Genomic DNA, 18,012 nt, shown 5'->3' with positions numbered 1-18,012 from the left:
GATGATGGTTATCAGGCCTATTGCACCGTCTGCTGCCACAAGGCAATGGGTTGCTGCTGTGTAGCAATGCAGTACCGGGTCTGCCAGCACCCAGGAGAGGAAAGGTGACAGTGAGCTGAGCGGGCTCCATGCTTGCAGTGGTATGGCGTCTGCACAGGTAACTCAGGAAAAAAGGCGTGAAACGATTGTCTGCCGTTGCTTTCACAGAGGGAGGGAGGGCCTGACGACATGTACCCAGAACCACCCGCGACAATGTTTTTGCCCCATTAGACATTGGGATCTCAACCCAGAATTCCAATGGGCGGCGGAGACTGCGGGAACTGTGGGATAGCTACCCACAGTGCAACGCTCCTGAAGTTGATGCTAGCCTCGGTACTGTGGAAGCACTTTGCCGAGTTAATGCACTTAGAGCATTTTGTGTGGCGACACACACAATCGACTATATAAAAACGATTTCTAAAAAAACGACTTCTATAAATTCGACCTAATTTCGTAGTGTAGACATACCCTCAGGGTGCAGGGAGAGGGGTAACCAGGGGCTGAGGGCAGGCGGGGGGTGGGGGGAGAAGTGTAGTTCAGGGTGCAGGGAGTATGGTACTAGGGGCTGAGTGCTAAGAAAGCTCCCCTGCGGTTCCTGTTCCTCTGCCAGCCATGGAACCGGGTGCCGAGGCACCGTCTGCGTGAGCAAAGAGGTCTGCGAGCTGAGGAGCAGCTTCAACCCCCTGCACCAGCAGCAGCAGGAGACGAGGGAACGCCGCAGCTGCCTGCTCCATGGCACCAGCCAGAGCAGCAGCTGTCCTGCACTGCCCGTGCCCAGCTCCAGCTTCCAGCCTCCGACCTGGCCAGGGGGCGGAGAGAGGAGGTGGAGGGGTGTGTATATAGCTGCCACTGGACTGCCCTGCTCTTGAGGTGTAGTCTGGGGGGAGGCAACAACCCCATGCCTCCCAACTCTGCCCATGGGCTCAGGGCTTCTGCCCCTTGGGGAGCACCAGGGCTCGGGGCTCCGGGATTCAGCCCCGAGGGGGGCGCCGGGGATCAGGGCTTCAACTCTGCAGGTCCTGGCTTCAGCCCTGCGGGATGGGGCTTGGGTTTTCGACGAGGGGCCTGACGGCCCTCCTGAAAGAGTTCACAGACCCCCCGAAGAACCGCTGTCCTAGGCCACAGTTAAGCAGTCTAATTTCATCCAACAGGAGACAGTGTTACATGTACAGCAGCTCACTCTTTGCAGTGACTTTTATTTCATTTTAAATGTTAAACCGTAGTTAGTGGTGGCAGAAGTTGCTGTACTAACAGCCTTGAGCTCCTCTGTTTATCTGCAGCACCGATACAGGATGGGCAATGGTAGCGTAAGCCTCCCCCACATTCCTCAGCCAAACAGCCCCCATCATGACCAGGAGGTGGACAGACGTTCTCTGTCCATGGCACATTCAGTCCTTGGTGCCGCTGCAGAAACCACCAAATAAGGTGGCAATAAATGCTAATGGTGTTTCTGACACTTGTCCATCACAAGCTGGAATGATACTACAAGCTTACTTCGCCTGTGCCACTGGATACCCATCATACACTTAGAACTTCTAGCTGCTACTGACCCGGGCCAAACTGAAAACTGATGACCTAAAGCAGAAAGATTCTTATTTCATTCCTAATCCATTATATCCATCCAGTTCACTCCCGTGTATGATACTTTGAAGGCAACAATACTAGGAGACCTTTTAAACTCCACAGTGTGTTATGGATGAGTCTTCTTTCTGCCTACTTGCCAGTTTAGTCAGTGAGTTTGCTGCATCTTTTATTATTAAGCACATCCTGCAAGGTGCTGAGCATCCTCAATTCCTGTTGGTTTCAGTCGTAGTTGAAGGTGCTCAACATTTTACAAAACTGGGCTCTAAAAATGTCCATCACCTGGGACCCAATCATTCCTCCCTCAAGTCTAAGGGCCATTTCAATGAGGGCAGGTTCTGATTGTCTCTCTGGGTGCTGTACAATATTTAAATCATAAACTATAAGACTCTTCAGGCAATGTCAACATTAAAAGACTGGCACATCACTTAGCCCTACACCACTGCACAGTCACCTGACTCAAGCCTGGGGAAAGAGATGGGCTCTGCGCCCTACTATACCTGTATAAAATGAGACTAAAGTTATTGAAATTTCTTAAGATTGGAACCTAATAGTTTCCAAATAATGCAGGCAACACAGCATTACTAAGCAAGAGATCAGGACAGTAAGTGGAGAAATGCACCGTTTATTTAGGGTGAAAAGGCCTGATTTCATTATGTATTATTATCTCTATGATCAATACAGTCATAAATCTTACCAACCTGTTTTCTTTTCTTTGATGCAGCAGGTTTGGACTTGGAGTCTGAGTCAGGCTTTGCTGGTTTACTTGTGTTAGTTGATTTTTCCATTTCTTCATCATCAGAAGGATCTGAGAAAAAACGCAGTTTTGTTTTTTTTTAAACACACCTCTCAACTTTCCATTAGAAAAATGTACAACAACAGTGATAATAGCTTCTATTGGGAGGAAGGTCACTGTAACATCATGCCCAGTTTATTTACATGAAACAACTGCAGCAGCAAGTAGCATAGTTCCAAAATACAAGTGATTGAAGATTACTTCCATAGTCACTCTTAATATTTTCAAGCCTCTGCTCTATAAGACAATCTATTTTTCTATCTTTGTGGAATTCAGTGAATAACCTGCCACCTGCAGTATTATTAATAGTAATTTACAACCCCTCCAAGAAATCTCAATCTCGATTAGCAAAATGCCAAAAACATATTCATTCATTGTTTATTAACTACAGTTCTACAAGTTTAGTTACATTGCTCAGCTTTATTTCAGACAAGTAAAAGCATGACCCTGATCCATGGCCCAAGATTTCCTATGTTCAGTTGTGGACCAATCCTAATAAAGCACTGCTAGATCAACAAACCAGCGACAACACTACTGCTAGGAAATAATAATTTTTAGACCATAGGATTGCTGGGAAAACATCCCTTTCTTGATAGGTTTCTTGGCATTTCTCTTGGAAGAAGTCAGCTACTCCTCCCCCCACGCAAGACACAAGATTTGCACTTTGAGAAAAAATACCTCAGACTGAAAGTCCAAACTGCTTTATTTGTATTAATTACTTATAAGAGTAAGAATGTGAAACTTGGTGGCATGTTCTATTCTATAAAGATATATATATATTCAATGGTGTGTATAATTTTAGGCCATGGGACTCTTATTTAGTGATGATTAGGGAATAGCATCATTCCCACACTTCAAATAGAATGACCAGAAAGCTAAAAAATGCTGATGTTTTGAGAAAAATAATATGGATCAAGGAACATTCTGAAAAATTTTTTTTTAAGGGAAGCATTGGGAAGAAAGGCCATTCAAAGAGGTAACATTAGTCTCCCATTTCACGCAGATGTCAAGTTAACCTAGGAAAGCAGTTGAGATGCTTTTATTCAACTGCAAAAAACTTTCTGATGTAGACCAAATTACTATCTATAATTATTCCTCTGCTAATTGTCAGAAACTTCGTCCTATCAATTTTAATTATTAAAAGTGACTAATTCAATTTCTGAATCAAATAATTTGGGGGATCTTATTTTTTCTGTTCCTAATATGTATTGACAATAGTTGAAATCTCCTACATTCTGAGCTTAGCAGTAGCCTATCTAAAGATTTTGCTATTTATTTGAAAAATATGAACAATATGATACTTTAAGCATCAAACTACAGAAGACGTGCCCATTCACTATTATGTAAAATCCGCATGACCACCAGCAGTAAGTACTTACAGACTCAAGAGATTAATAAAGAGAGACAAAAGAGAGAGACAATGAACTATATTTGGTACTTACTAACTCACCGTGATTTATTTATTGAAAAATGAAGCATTGGAATGAAAAAGTCTATATAGTCCTCACTCCTCCAGAGATGCAACAATGCACATTAAAGTTTTGCAATGGAACTTTGGAGATTTTTATAAATGGATTTCTACATATCAACACAATAATTTGGAATCACATGGGAAAATCCTAACATGACATAATGGTTATCAATGATTTTACATATTTACCCCAGGAGACTATTACATTCTAAGTTCCATGCTTTCTCACATTTTGGAGAATTTTGAATTACAGTAAGTATCCTAAAACTGGACTTTGAGAGCTGCTGAGTTTAAAGTTTGTGAGCTTGATAGCTAGTAATGGAAGAAAAAAATCAGTAAACACTCTGTAATAGATTGGATACCATCTGTCATGAAATCATACTGGATACAGATTTGATTATGGAAAACTGTAATCACTCTAGAAGCAGGATGGGGACTGAAAAGGAAATTTGTTTCCTCTCCCACACATGCAATGGCCCCCTCACTGAGAGGGATCTATCAACATGCTAATGAACTTAATTCAGATCAGAATTGTGGGTCAAGAAAGAACAGGGATTCATTTGCCACCTATGAAAGATCACAAGAGATTTTGAAATCCCAGGAGGAAAGTGAACAAAACCAAACCCTAATATTGCAGATCTAGGGTGGTGGTGAAAAACATCTCTTGCCCGGCGCACTGAGTCAAAGGCCCAAGGGAATGATCTGCTTGTCCCAAAGGGTTGTTAAGATAATCACTTTATTATGAGCAGGAACTATGTACCGAAAATGAAGTAACCAAAGTTTCTACTATTCTGCGTAGCTGCAGCCTGCAACTGCCTTGTTCGGGGTTTCTCTGTTTCTGCCCCAACAGAAAGGGTGTCACAGGAAATTGATGGTAGTATCTAGAGTCTGCAGGAAGTGTGGCATCTCTCCATTCCCTGGAGGACTTAGTCTACAGCACATCTTCCCTTTTTTAAATTTCCTGACTGAACTAAAAACACTATAAAACAGTGGTCACCAACCGGGCAATCGTGATTGACTCGTCGATCCTGGAGACTCTCCTAGTTGACCACAATCTCTAGCTGCTAAAAGTCCAATGGTGCAGTGGGGCTGCCGCTAAGGCAGGCTTGCTCCCTGCCTGCCCTGGCCCCACGCCACTCCTGGAAGTGGCCAGCATGCCCCCATAGCCCCAGGGGAGGGTAGGGGTCTCCCTCTGAGTGCTGCTCCTGCCTGCAAGCACCACCGCTGCAGCTCCCATTGGCCGGGGAACTTCGGCCAATGGGAGCTGCGGGGGCAGTGCCTGCAGAGAGGGGCAGCGTGCAGAGCCACGTGCCCCCCCCTTCCTCCCCTGGAGGCCACAGGGGCGTGTTGGCCCCTTCCGGGAGCAGCATGGGGCCGAGGCAGGCAGGGAGCAAGCCTGCCTTAGCCCCGCTGCACCTCCGCCCGGGAGCCGCCCGAGGTAAGTGCCACCTGGCTGGAGTCTGCACCCCAACCCCCAGCCCTGAGCCCCCTCTCGGAGCCAGCACCCCATACCCCTTCCTGCACCCCAAACTGACTTAAATCTTAAGGTTGCTTAAACACAACTCTAACACATCTCAATTTGCTGTATTGCAAACTCTTCTTAGGCAAGTTCTTGCCTGTAACAAGCTGTTCAATCTCATGCTCAACAACAGGGTCACAGTTTGTGAATTGTTTTCAGCTAGTATGTCTGCTCTCACTTCATTTGTCTCAGCCAAGTTTTCAGGTATCTTGAGCAGATGCGTACAATTCCTTTGTAAGATTTTGCCTTTTCCTCTGTGATCACTGAGTACAAGTGAGGTGACTCCTCTTTGATCACTATAGCTTGGACTGGCCAGTCTCCATCTTGCCAAATTCTCACTTTGTTTTTTAACTGTGGAGGGTGTCTTGGTCCTTTATTGTATTAGTTCGGTTGTACTTTCCTAGTTTTCCCCCTCACTATCAAACACTTCTTAATCATCCTTTCCAATGTCCCATACCTGATAATCAAGTATTTATATGTCTGTTGTAGAAGAGTTCAGTGGATGACTTTCCACATTGCAGCAGTGTAGTGCTATAGCTGAGTACTGCTAAGTATGGATCTTCTCTTGCATCCACTGCTTTTTTGAGCAAGTTCTTCAGTATACATAGTCCACATTCAGATAATCCACTGATCTCATGATATGTGGGACTAGATGTCTCATAATGAAAGCCATACATTTTACCAAAGTCCAGGAAATCCCTATTCTTGAACTGTGGTCCATTGCCACTTCTTATTGTTCTTGAAATTCCATGATGTGCAAATCAGATTTACTATGCCTGACTACTGGTGCTGCTGTAGTATCTTCAAGTGTGTTTACTTCTGGGAAATTGGGTAAGCAGTCCATTATAAATACGTGATCATGTCTTTTCAAGATGAATATATGAATTCCAACTTTGTCTCATAGAATCTCAAGTTGTTCACATGGTACCATTGTTTTTTTCAGCTGAGAATCTATATTTTTGACATGTTCCACTCCCGCTCACCATTTTTTCAATGTCACTGTTCATCTGTGGCCAGAATAAAATTTCTCTACTTCTCCCTTTTTGATTTGGTCATTCCCAGGTGCCCCTCACGTATCTGTTCCCTTCTCATCTCTGTGGGAACCACGATCTGTGTTCCCTTCAAGAGCACTTCTGAGATCACTGATAGGGAATAGGCAGGTGGGAAATGTTTTTCCCCTCCTTTACTTATCACTTGTATCTCTGCTTACATCATTTTATCTTTAGCCTAAAAATACACCATGTGACACTTATATTCACATATATGTTAACTGCTTGTTCCAGATCATCAGGCTATATATTGTCAGATGAAACATATGATCTTGACAATGTGTCTACCCTTACTAAGTGGCATCCAGGTTAGAACTCCAGGATCATATCATGCTTTTGTAATTTCAAAAGTAGTCACTGTATTCTTGGTTATGCTTCCCCAAGTCCCTTTTTGTGTACTGCAATCAATGGATTGTGACCAGTTTCTGCTTTGAAGCTATGACCACAAAGAAAGTCATGAAATCTTGTACATTCATACACCAGACCTCCTGTCTCTCTTTCAATTTGTGCCTATATGTTCTCTGCAGCTGTCACAGCCCTAGATGCATTTGAGACTGGCAACCAATCAGTTCCATGACAATGAAATACTACTATTCCCAGCTCTCCTTTCAAGGTGTCTGTGGAGAGTTTAATGTCTTTCAGTCAGTCAAAAATTTGCAGCACTGGAGCTGGTGTCAGAATGTGCTTTAAATCACATTAGGCATCTACACTCATTTGGTGACCTTGTGAGATGTCTTAGATGACTTGTGTGTGTGTTAAAGGCAGGCATGTATTTGCTGACATAATTCAACACACCTAGCAGCCTTTGAATTATCTTTCTATCTTCAAGTCTCAGTATGTTCAGTATTGCTCCAATCTTTGATTCACTGGGCAAGATTCCCTTGGAGGTCAGTCTCTCTCCCAAGTAAGTTATTTCCATTGTCTGAAATTGGCGTTATTCACCTTAAGGTTATGAGCTCTCACAATTTCCAATACTTTCTTCAGTTGTTCCTGATGTTCAATGGCAGTGCTGCCCCCAAATTATTACATCATCAGTGTAGACTTTCACACCTACTAATTCCTCTCACATCTGGCTCATTGTACGGGGAAATACTTCTGGAGCCGAATATAGTGTCTTGGGAAGTAGTTTGTGCCAAATGGTGGGTTGAAAGTGCAGATCTTGGAGCTCTGAGCATCTGAGGGGATATGTCAAAATCCAAATGAAGCAACTAGTTTGCTGAATAATTTGGCTCCTGCTATCTCAGACAACAGTTCACTTTTCTGAGGCCAAGTGGAACTTTCCTCTTTTTACGTTTTTGTTCACTCCTTAGGGTCCATACACAGCAATTGTCCCCCTCCTTTTCATTAAGGAGTGAACCCAATTGGTTGGTTCTTCTATTTTCCGAATGATACCATTTACTGGCATGTTTCACAGCTGTTCTTTTAGCCTCTTTTTTAAGGCTTCTGGAACTTTTCATGCAATATGTAATTAATGTTATTTACCTTCTAGAAATTGGAGTTCTTCGAGGTGTGTTGTCCCTTTGGGCTATTCACTGTGGGTGCACATGCGCATCATGCATCTTAGACCATCAGATTTTCAGTAGCAGTGTCCATAGGTCTGTGTCTGCATCCTATGCTTCCTTGTGCTCTGAAGTGAGGGTATCATGGGAGGCATAGATGGACCAACTCTAGTCCCTACTCTACTGCAAATCAAGAGATGATCCAAGTGGATGGGAAGGAAGGTGGGCAATGGAATACCCATATGGACTAAACATCTCAAAGAACTCCAGGTACTACAAGGTAAGTAATCTTTCTTTCTTCTTTGAATGCTGGTCCTTATGGGAATTCACTGTGGGTGACTACCAAGCAGTACTCACAGAGGGTGGGGGTGAGGATGCATGTTGCCCCACCGATTAGTGAACCAAAGAAGTCATTCAAGGATAAGCTTGAACAAGGGTATAATACTTAGTGAAAGGTGTGAGTGAAGCCCCAAGTCACTGTTCTACCAATCTTTAAGAGAGATGCCACCGAGGCAGTCTGTGCTCCAGTTGAGAGTGCCCTGACACCCTGAGGGGAAGGGGCTTCCATAAGCTCATAGCGAAGGAGAAGGCACTGGGAAACTGATTTTGAAAATCTTTGTGAAGAGACTGCCTGACCGTCCATTCTCTCAGCAATGGAAACAAACCATCTGAGAGACTTTCTAAAGGGCTTTGTTCTTACAAGTAGAAAGCTAGAGCTCTGTGGTTGTCCAGGGAGTAGAGTTTCCTGTCTTCCCTGTTATTGTGAAGTTTCAGGTAGAAGACCGGCAAGTTAACAATCTGGTTCAGGTGAAAATCCAAGGGGACCTTCAGGATGAATTTGGGATACAATCTCAAGGTCACTTTATCCCTGCGGAATACTGTTGGTCTTCCATGAGGGCCAGAAGCTCCCCCACCCTCCTTGCAGAGGGGATTGCCATTAGGATGGCCACTTTAATGGAGAAGTAAAGAAGAGAACAGGAGGCCACAGGCTTGAAAACTGGGTGCACAAATGACAAAAGAACCAAGTTCAGGTCTCAAACAAGTGTAGGTTGTAAGATCGGGGAGAATGTTCTTATGATACTTTTCAAGAACGTGACTGTCATGAGATGGGAGAAAACTGAGCACGATGGAAAACCACCAGAGGATGGAGGGTGCTGATGGCTGCCAGATGCACCTGTTATGAACAGAGGGGAAGGCCCAGCATCTTCAAGGACAGAAAACAGTCAGACTCTTCTGTAGGTAAGTTATGGTGTTGACAGCATAAGCAGAACTGCTTCCATTTGGTGGCATAGCACTTTCTTGTAGAAGGTTTCCTGCTGTTGTTAAGTATGGATTGGACCTGCCTGGCACACAGTCTTTCTAGACTCCCTCAGATGGAGGGAGTCCGAGTTTGGATGACTGGTCCTGCCTTCATTATCATAGAATCATAGAATATCAGGGTTGGAAGGGACCTCAGGAGGTCATCTAGTCCAACCCCCTGCTCAAAGCAGGACCAATCCCCAATCAAATCATCCCAGCCAGGGCTTTGTCAAGCCTGACCTTAAAAACTTCTAAGGAAGGAGATTCTACCACCTCCCTAGGTAACGCATTCCAGTGTTTCACCACCCTCCTAGTGAAAAAGTTTTTCCTAATATCCAACCTAAACCTCCCCCACTGCAACTTGAGACCATTACTCCTTGTCCTGTCCTCTTCTACCACTGAAGAATAGTCTAGAACCATCCTCTCTGGAACCACCTCTCAGGTAGTTGAAAGCAGCTATCAAATCCCCCCTCATTCTTCTCTTCTGCAGACTAAACAATCCCAGTTCCCTCAGCCTCTCTTCATAAGTCATGTGTTCCAGACCCCTAATCATTTTTGTTGCCCTTCGCTGGACTCTCTCCAATTTATCCACATCCTTCTTGTAGTGTGGGGCCCAAAACTGGACACAGTACTCCAGATGAGGCCTCACCAATGTTGAATAGAGGGGAACGATCACGTCCCTCGATCTGCTCACTATGCCCCTACTTATACATCCCAAAATGCCATTGGCCTTCTTGGCAACAAGGGCACACTGCTGACTCATATCCAGCTTCTCATCCACTGTAACCCCTAGGTCCTTTTCCGCAGAACTGCTGCCTAGCCATTCGGTCCCTAGTCTGTAGCGGTGCATTGGATTCTTCCATCCTAAGTGCAGGACCCTGCACTTATCCTTATTGAACCTCATCAGATTTCTTTTGGCCCAATCCTCCAATTTGTCTAGGTCCCTCTGTATCCTATCCCTGCCCTCCAGCGTATCTACCACTCCTCCCAGTTTAGTATCATCCGCAAATTTGCTGAGAGTGCAATCCACACCATCCTCCAGATCATTTATGAAGATATTGAACAAAACCGGCCCCAGGACCGACCCCTGGGGCACTCCACTTGACACCGGCTGCCAACTAGACATGGAGCCATTGATCACTACCCGTTGAGCCCGACAATCTAGCCAACTTTCTACCCACCTTATAGTGCATTCATCCAGCCCATACTTCTTTAACTTGCTGACAAGAATACTGTGGGAGACCGTGTCAAAAGCTTTGCTAAAGTCAAGAAACAATACATCCACTGCTTTCCCTTCATCCACAGAACCAGTCATCTCATCATAGAAGGCGATTAGATTAGTCAGGCATGACCTACCCTTGGTGAATCCATGCTGACATCCATCACTTTCCTCTCGTGTAAGTGCTTCAGGATTGATTCCTTGAGGACCTGCTCCATGATTTTTCCGGGGACTGAGGTGAGGCTGACTGGCCTGTAGTTCCCAGGATCCTCCTCCTTCCCTTTTTTAAAGATTGGCACTACATTAGCCTTTTTCCAGTCATCTGGGACTTCCCCCGTTCGCCACGAGTTTTCAAAGATAATGGCCAATGGCTCTGCAATCACATCCGCCAATTCCTTTAGCACTCTCGGGTGCAACTTGTCCGGCCCCATGGACTTGTGCACGTCCAGCTTTTCTAAATAGTCCCTAACCACCTCTTTCTCCACAGAGGGCTGGCCATCTACTCCCCATGTTGTGATGCCCAGCGCAGCAGTCTGGGAGCTGTCCTTGTTAGGGAAGACAGAGGCAAAAAAAGCATTGAGCACATTAGCTTTTTCCACATCCTCTGTCACTAGGTTGCCTCCCTCATTCAGTAAGGGGCCCACACTTTCCTTGGCTTTCTTCTTGTTGCCAACATACCTGAAGAAACCCTTCTTGTTACTCTTGACATCTCTTGCTAGCTGCAGCTCCAGGTGCGATTTGGCCCTCCTGATTTCATTCCTACATGCCCGAGCAATATTTTTATACTCTTCCCTGGTCATATGTCCAACCTTCCACTTCTTGTAAGCTTCTTTTTTATGTTTAAGATCCGCTAGGATTTCACCGTTAAGCCAAGCTGGTCGCCTGCCATATTTACTATTCTTTTGACTCATCAGGATGGTTTATCCCTGAGTCCATTCTGAGAGAAGAGGTTAGGGAATGGTTGAAGATGAATGGAAGGGCAAGCGGCCACCTGTAGAATGGTGGTGAACCAAAATCGTCTCGGCCACCATGGTGCTCTCAGAATTACTGTTGCCTTGTTCTGTTTGAACTTGCTGAGGATGAGAGATAATAGAGGAATGAGAGGGAAGGTGTATGTGAGTGGGTCCGACCACTATACCAGAACAGCATCCCCCCTGGAGACGTGTTTCTGGACAGCCCAGGAGCAATAGGCAGGGCACTTCTTGTTTGCTTTGGTTCCACAGAGGCCACAGAATGGAAAGCCCCACTGTCGGAATAAGTTCTGCACTGCTGTTGAGTGGAGCTCCCCTTCATGATCCTCATGGATATGCCTGATGAGGCAGTCTGCTAAGGCATCCAATATTCCCAACAGGTGCATTGCTGAGAGGTGATCTGATGCCAGATACACCAATTCCAAAGCTGGATTGCTTCTATGCAGAGTGGGGCCACCCCAGAGTGCAGTTTGGGGCCACCCCAGAGCTCCAAGCCACCGCGGGCAGTGGGGTCCCCTCAGCTCCCGGCCACTGCTGCCCCCAGAGGTCCCCCTGGAGCTCCAAGCTGCTGTGGGCGAGGGGGCCCCTTGAGCTCCTAGTCATGGGCGGTGGAGGACCCTGGAGCTCTGAGCCCCCATGGGCAGCGGGGGGGCCCCCAGAGCTCCAAGCCAGGGCCTCTGCAGCTGCTGCGGGCACTGTGGGGACCCCACAGCTCCCCATTTTGTCATGCATATTTTTAGTAAAAGTCACAGACAGGTCACAGGCTTCTGTGAATTTTTATTTATTGCCCGTGACCTGTCTGTGACTTTTACTAAAAATATGTGTGACAAAATCTTAGCCTTAATCATCAATTCCAGATCCATGTAGATCGCCAGGTACTCGAGCAGGGAATATTGAGGCTTAAGAGGTGAAGAGTGGGAGGAGCTTGTAACTCTAGATGGATCCGCTCGTGCAGGCTTCGGTCCAACAGTCTTTCTTGTGCGGTGGTACCGCTCATGTAGAAAGTGAGTGGTACCTTCTATCCTTAGGGGGAGCAGAAGTCAGTGCACAGGGAGCTGGATCTCCTGAAGCTGTCTAGTACGAGGGGAGAAGGAACTGCAGGCTTCGCACTTAGAGGGAATGTGCAATTCCTTGAAACAGTACAGACAGCTCTCATGAGGATCTCTAACCAGGAAGACCTAGGGGCAGGCCAAGAAACCAGAATTTTGAGCACTAATGCTGGCAGAAGCTGTGGACACTGAAGAGCTCAGACCATGAGCGGTAGAAGGAAGCTGGAGTTGGCCAATCCTTATACTCTTGCTTCAGAGCATGGAGGTGGCCCAAGCATGGACCAGGACCAACGGATACTGCTACTGAAAAATTTTCCAGTACCAGACACATGGAGTGCATGCGCACCCACAGCGAATATCCTTATGGACCAGGACTCAAAGAATCTACACAAATTCTGCATCTTCATTTAACTGTATCTTGTATTTTACAGGAAAGCACCCATTTCCTGTGAATACATCTTCACATGATGCTATTAACACTTTCATATCTGGTTCTACGTTGTCTTTCTATGTCTATATAGCATACAGCCTCTTGAAGAGGCCAAGCTCCTCACAAGTGTGTAGGCCCAAGACAAGCTGTTTACCTCAGTGTACCACCACAAACTCTTGTTTTATCCTTTCCCCTTGTATTAAGTGCCAGTGTGCACTCTCCCAGTTCTGGAATTGTTCCTCCATTAAAGTCTCCCACAACTATTTTGACTCCATTGTTATGTGCTCTGTATATCTCTCTATTCCAGGCCATCCTCTTTCCCCCCACTATCATCTGTGTGGAATTCATTGTATACATCTAAGGGCTTCTGTGCCTGCCACTGTTAAGAGCAGGGCAATCTTTTGCTCATCCTCCAGTTTATTTGCCACAGGGCCTTTCATTGACAGCTCACATTGCTGTATGAACCTTTGCCAGGCATATTCAGCATTTCCCCTGATTCTTAGGGCTAGTGAGGAAGTTACTTGCAGTTGCACAGGCTCTGTAGCAGCCATTTCAATGTTATCTCTTGCACTGGGTCTTCCTGCACACCGTGCCTTCCACTGCTGGTACCATGTAGTACAGGGGTAGGCAAAGTACAGCCCGCCAGCCATTTTAATCTGGCCTTCGAGCTCCCGCTGGGGAGCAGGGTCTGGGGCTTGCGCCGCTCCGGCACTCCAGCCAGGGAGCAGGGTCGCTCCATGCGGCTCCCGGAAGCAGCGGCATGGCCCCACTCCGGATCCTACGCATAGAGGCAGCCAGGGGGGTCCGCTCTGCATGCTGCCCCAACCGCCACCCCTGCGGCTCCCATTGGCCAGGAACTGCAGCCAATGAGAGCTGCAGGGGCGGTGCCTGCAGACGGGGCAGCGCACAGAGCCGCCTGGCCGCACCTCCGCGTAGGAACCGGAGAAGGGACACGCCACTGCTTCCGGGAGCTGCTTGAGGTAAGCACCGCCCAAAGCCTGCACTCCTGAGCCTCTCCCCAAACCCCAATCCCCTGCCCCAGCCCTGATCCCCCTCCCACGCTCCAAACCCCTCGATCCCAGCCCGGAGCACCCTCCTGCACCCCATACCTCTCATCCCTAGCCCCACCCCAGAGCCTGGACCACTTCCCACACCTCAACCTCCTGTCCCAGCCCTGATCTCCCTCCTACCCTTCGAACTCCTCGGTCCCAGCCTGGAGTACTCTTCTACACCCCAAACTCCTTATCCCCAGCCCCACCCCAGAGCCTGCACCCCCAGCCAGAGCCCTCATCCCCCCCCACCCTACCCCCTGCTCCAGCCTGGAGCCCCCTCCGGCACCCTGAACTCCTCATTTCTGGCCCCACTCCAGAGCCCGCATCCCCAACCCCCATTTTGTGAGCATTCATGGCCCACCATACAATTTCTATTCCCTGATGTGGCCCTCGGGCCAAAAAGTTTGCCCACCCCAATGTAGTATCTGCCTGACAAGCAGACTGGTGTCAAGATAGTTCCTGTTTATAATAAAGGGTTATGTATAAAAATATGGTAACAAAACTTTCCACTATTCCGTGTAGCTGAAGCCTGTGACTGCCCTATCCTAGCCTTCTTTGTTTCTGTCTCAGCATGAAGTGTCCTAGGAAACCACAGCCTGCATCCATTGGTGCTGGAACAATTTATACAGTGGGGGTGCTGAGAGCCATTGAACCAAACGTATATGATGGAAACTACTTCAAGCCAGGGGGTGAAGCCACACCCCCTAGTTCCAGCACCTATGACTGCATCTAGAGTCTACAGGAAGTGTGGCATCTCTACACTTGTTGGAGGACTTATTCTATTATAGCACAACTCAGGGAAACCTTAGCGGCCACGAGGAGTGACCAGAATAAGGGGCCACAGGTTACATTTTAAAAACTCTTAAACAGAACACGTTTGTTCAAAAACAGACATTTCAGTTCAATGAAAGATATAAAGTCCTATGTAATCTAGCCCTGGACAACAGCCAAGTCTGATAACGTACAATTTTGTAGATTCATCAGGTTAAGCAAGTTCATTTAGATCTTAGAGTACCAGTTATGCTGGTACACCCTGAATTTTCGTCATATTTGACATGCGTACCTGGATGGAGGCCTGAGACTGGATCACTTTAAGGGAACTGTGTTGTTTGGATTTGGGGGAGCAACTTCCCTGGCTGTAGTGAGACGGCATTAGCGACAAGCCAGATAAGGTATCCTGCTTTTGTAAGTGATAGGTTCACTCTCTGTTCCACCACCCCACGGGAAGCTTGTAGAGTTACCAACTTCTATACAACCTGCTGTAACCCTGCAGCGTATTCTATGGCCTGGTTATTTGAATGCAGTCTATCCCACGGTTCAACCCCACCATCCAATCCATCCGAGTCCATACTGGAATATATTTGTGTATCTGTGCAAATGATGCATCAGTTGCTTCTCAGGATACTTGTTACATACGGTAACTAATAGGCACTGCACAGGGAACAGCTAGCCAAGAAAACTGACAGCTATCTTTAAACATTTCTTTATAAATCCTAATCTGGCATATCCAGAAAGGGAAGAATGAGGGTCTTTAACAGTAAGTCATAAATACCCTTTCTCTTGTATCTAGCCTGCTACTCTGCTGGTTACATAAATGTAAGACCGAACAAATGGCGTCCATGATATAACCTCACAAACAATGCACCACCTGTTCACTGCCTGTCTGAGTTTTAAACCACACTATGATGCAAGATCCTTGTCCTCTTTCATCTTGGAATGAAAAGAAGAGCAGGCTCTGAACATAATAACAAATGTCCTACATGCACATGTCTCCAGTTTGAGTATGTCTTAATGAACTATTTCTTATTCTACATGACATCTGGACTTGGCACCTATTCTGGAAACAGTCATTCATATCCCAGCAATACAGCAGGTGGCTTCAAACTATCATTGTTTGTGACACCACGTCAACTCCAGATCTAGCAATGCTAGAAATGTTTTGTTGTGTGGGCTCAAATTCCACAAGGCCAGATTCTGCCACCCTTACTCTGTGGATAGTTACCTTAAAGTTAATGGGCTGCTCACAGAGTAAAGTGAGTATATGTGGCGGCACCTCTCCCACAGAATGAAAGACAAAACAAGTTCCTCCTTCATATTATCGGTTGTGGTTCCTAAGTGTCCCTTTCAATGTTCCAGAATCTGGTTTGTTAATAAACTATTGACTTGCACCTCTAATGACGTTAGTGACTTGATGTCCATGCACGGATGGAATAGTTTACTGCATGGATGCTGTTATTTAAAGGAACAGTTGTCTGTATCCATTTTCCTATTGATACAGTCTAACAACTATATTGGTGTTTATTCTCATATAAGGGTATTGCATTTTCATTTAATGCTTTTGATCTGGATAACTAAATAAAAGTGTTGGTAAGGGTTTTGGTGTTGTTTCACTTTTTCTTTCAGTACCACACCACCACCAGCTGTATTTCACGTCTGCGAGAACTGACAGACTCCTTGTGACCCGAAGCACCCCTGTATTCACACCACTGCAATAATACTTATACAAAATATGCCTTGTGAGGTATCATATGAAAGCCAATAACACACTGGTTGTTAATATTGTTGTAAAATGCAGGTGTTAACTTATATATGAAGTTATGACTTCCCTCTGCATGATGTTTAAGAAAAGACAGCCTAGCCCAAGTGATAAACACGTCTGTCTTAGACAATGGAATGTGGGTTTACCTCAATTTACATATTAGCAGTAAATAAGGCTATCAAGCTAAACCAGTAGACGATATCTTGTTCCTGAACTCAAGAGACAGAGAATTAACAATGGTTCTTGCACCCCAGAGAAACACAGGGAACTGAATCCCCAGTAAGCCTTTCTGACTCGTAAGATAAAGAAATCCCTACTAGACTATAACAGGATACACTCACTGCTGGGGCACCTTCTTGTCGCTGGGTCTGGGGATAAGCTCTCACCTGGTCTGGTGCCTCCTTCCATTGGTTCTTGCACCCTGGCCTCTCTCTGGGTCTTCGGGTGTTCCCTCTTCATGACTCAGCCCTCTGACCAGGTCACTATTCAGTCCTCCCCTTCTGGGGCACTGACATCACACTGGACCAACTGTCCAGATGCCGCCTTCACCACTCCTGAGCTACTTCCAAGTGGCTGCTAGAGGAACCCAGACCTGCTCACTACTCCGGGATCCAGCTCAGGGACCCTATCATCAGCAGCCAAGGTATACACAGCCTCAACCCTCACGGCTCTTTCCCTGGGCTTCTTCCTACTCTGCCTTCCACAGGCTTTCTTCCCCGTAACTCCTCTGGGTAAACCCTTCCCACATGGCTAGGATCGGGGGGCTTTCGCTCCCCCTGGGTCTTCTCCTGACCCACCTCTCTGTGCTCACTCTGGGCTTCATCAATTAGCTTTTTTCAGTCTCTAGCTCTCTCCCTGGTGTGGCCCATATGGTTAATTGGCTCCTTCTGAGCCACCTTAACCCCTTCAGGGCTGGTGTGGGAAGAACACCCCATCACAACGATACACAAGAGAGAGAGACTTCATCTTAAGAGACAGGGGCAATGGATCAGTGATCTCGTCACGCACCCCATGAGTACAGAGTTTATACCGGAGAAACTGATTATCCAATCAGCAGACTGTATTCAAAGTCCTTTCTGGGGCTGAATCTTGGTCACTTGTCAGCCAACATTCCTGATGCAATTCTGCTCCCCTCCCTCAATATTCGAGCCATCAGACTAGTCCTGAGAATACTGCACCTCAATGCTGAGGGACTGCCAGCAGCTGAATGTGACATTAACAGTGATTTATCCTAATTTCATCACTTGAAACATGAATCCCACACGGTCTACTTCAGAGGCACCCTAGAGAGGTCTTTCCCATATCTTAACCACCTGAGGACATTGCAGCTAAGGTAAGGAGGCATAACAACCTTCTAAGCAAATTGGTTGGCACTTCTAGAGGAGCAATCTCTCAAACTCTCCTATTATCTGGGTTAGCCCTCTGTTACTCTGCAGCAGAATACTGTGGTCTGGTCTGGCTCCATTCATTTCACATCAAGTTGATTAACACACAACTAC

At 46.3% G+C, this 18,012-nt stretch overlaps 1 protein-coding gene across 5 annotated transcripts in view; it reads right to left on the bottom strand.

The window, feature by feature from the left end:
* Positions 1 to 18,012, bottom strand: part of CMSS1 (cms1 ribosomal small subunit homolog) — a 366,757-nt gene that overhangs the window by 32,844 nt on the left and 315,901 nt on the right. For all 5 annotated transcript variants that reach the window (XM_074973451.1, XM_074973442.1, XM_074973476.1 and 2 more), the window contains one exon: positions 2,322 to 2,428. In XM_074973451.1, the coding sequence (XP_074829552.1) occupies positions 2,322 to 2,428 (107 nt within the window). The remainder of the gene's footprint in view (positions 1 to 2,321; positions 2,429 to 18,012) is intronic.

The sequence above is a fragment of the Natator depressus genome, chromosome 1 (genome assembly GCF_965152275.1).
Source record: "Natator depressus isolate rNatDep1 chromosome 1, rNatDep2.hap1, whole genome shotgun sequence".
NCBI lineage: Eukaryota > Metazoa > Chordata > Testudines > Cheloniidae > Natator > Natator depressus.
The sequence above is the reverse complement of the archived record's forward strand: the minus strand, read 5'-3'. Positions and strand labels throughout refer to the sequence as shown.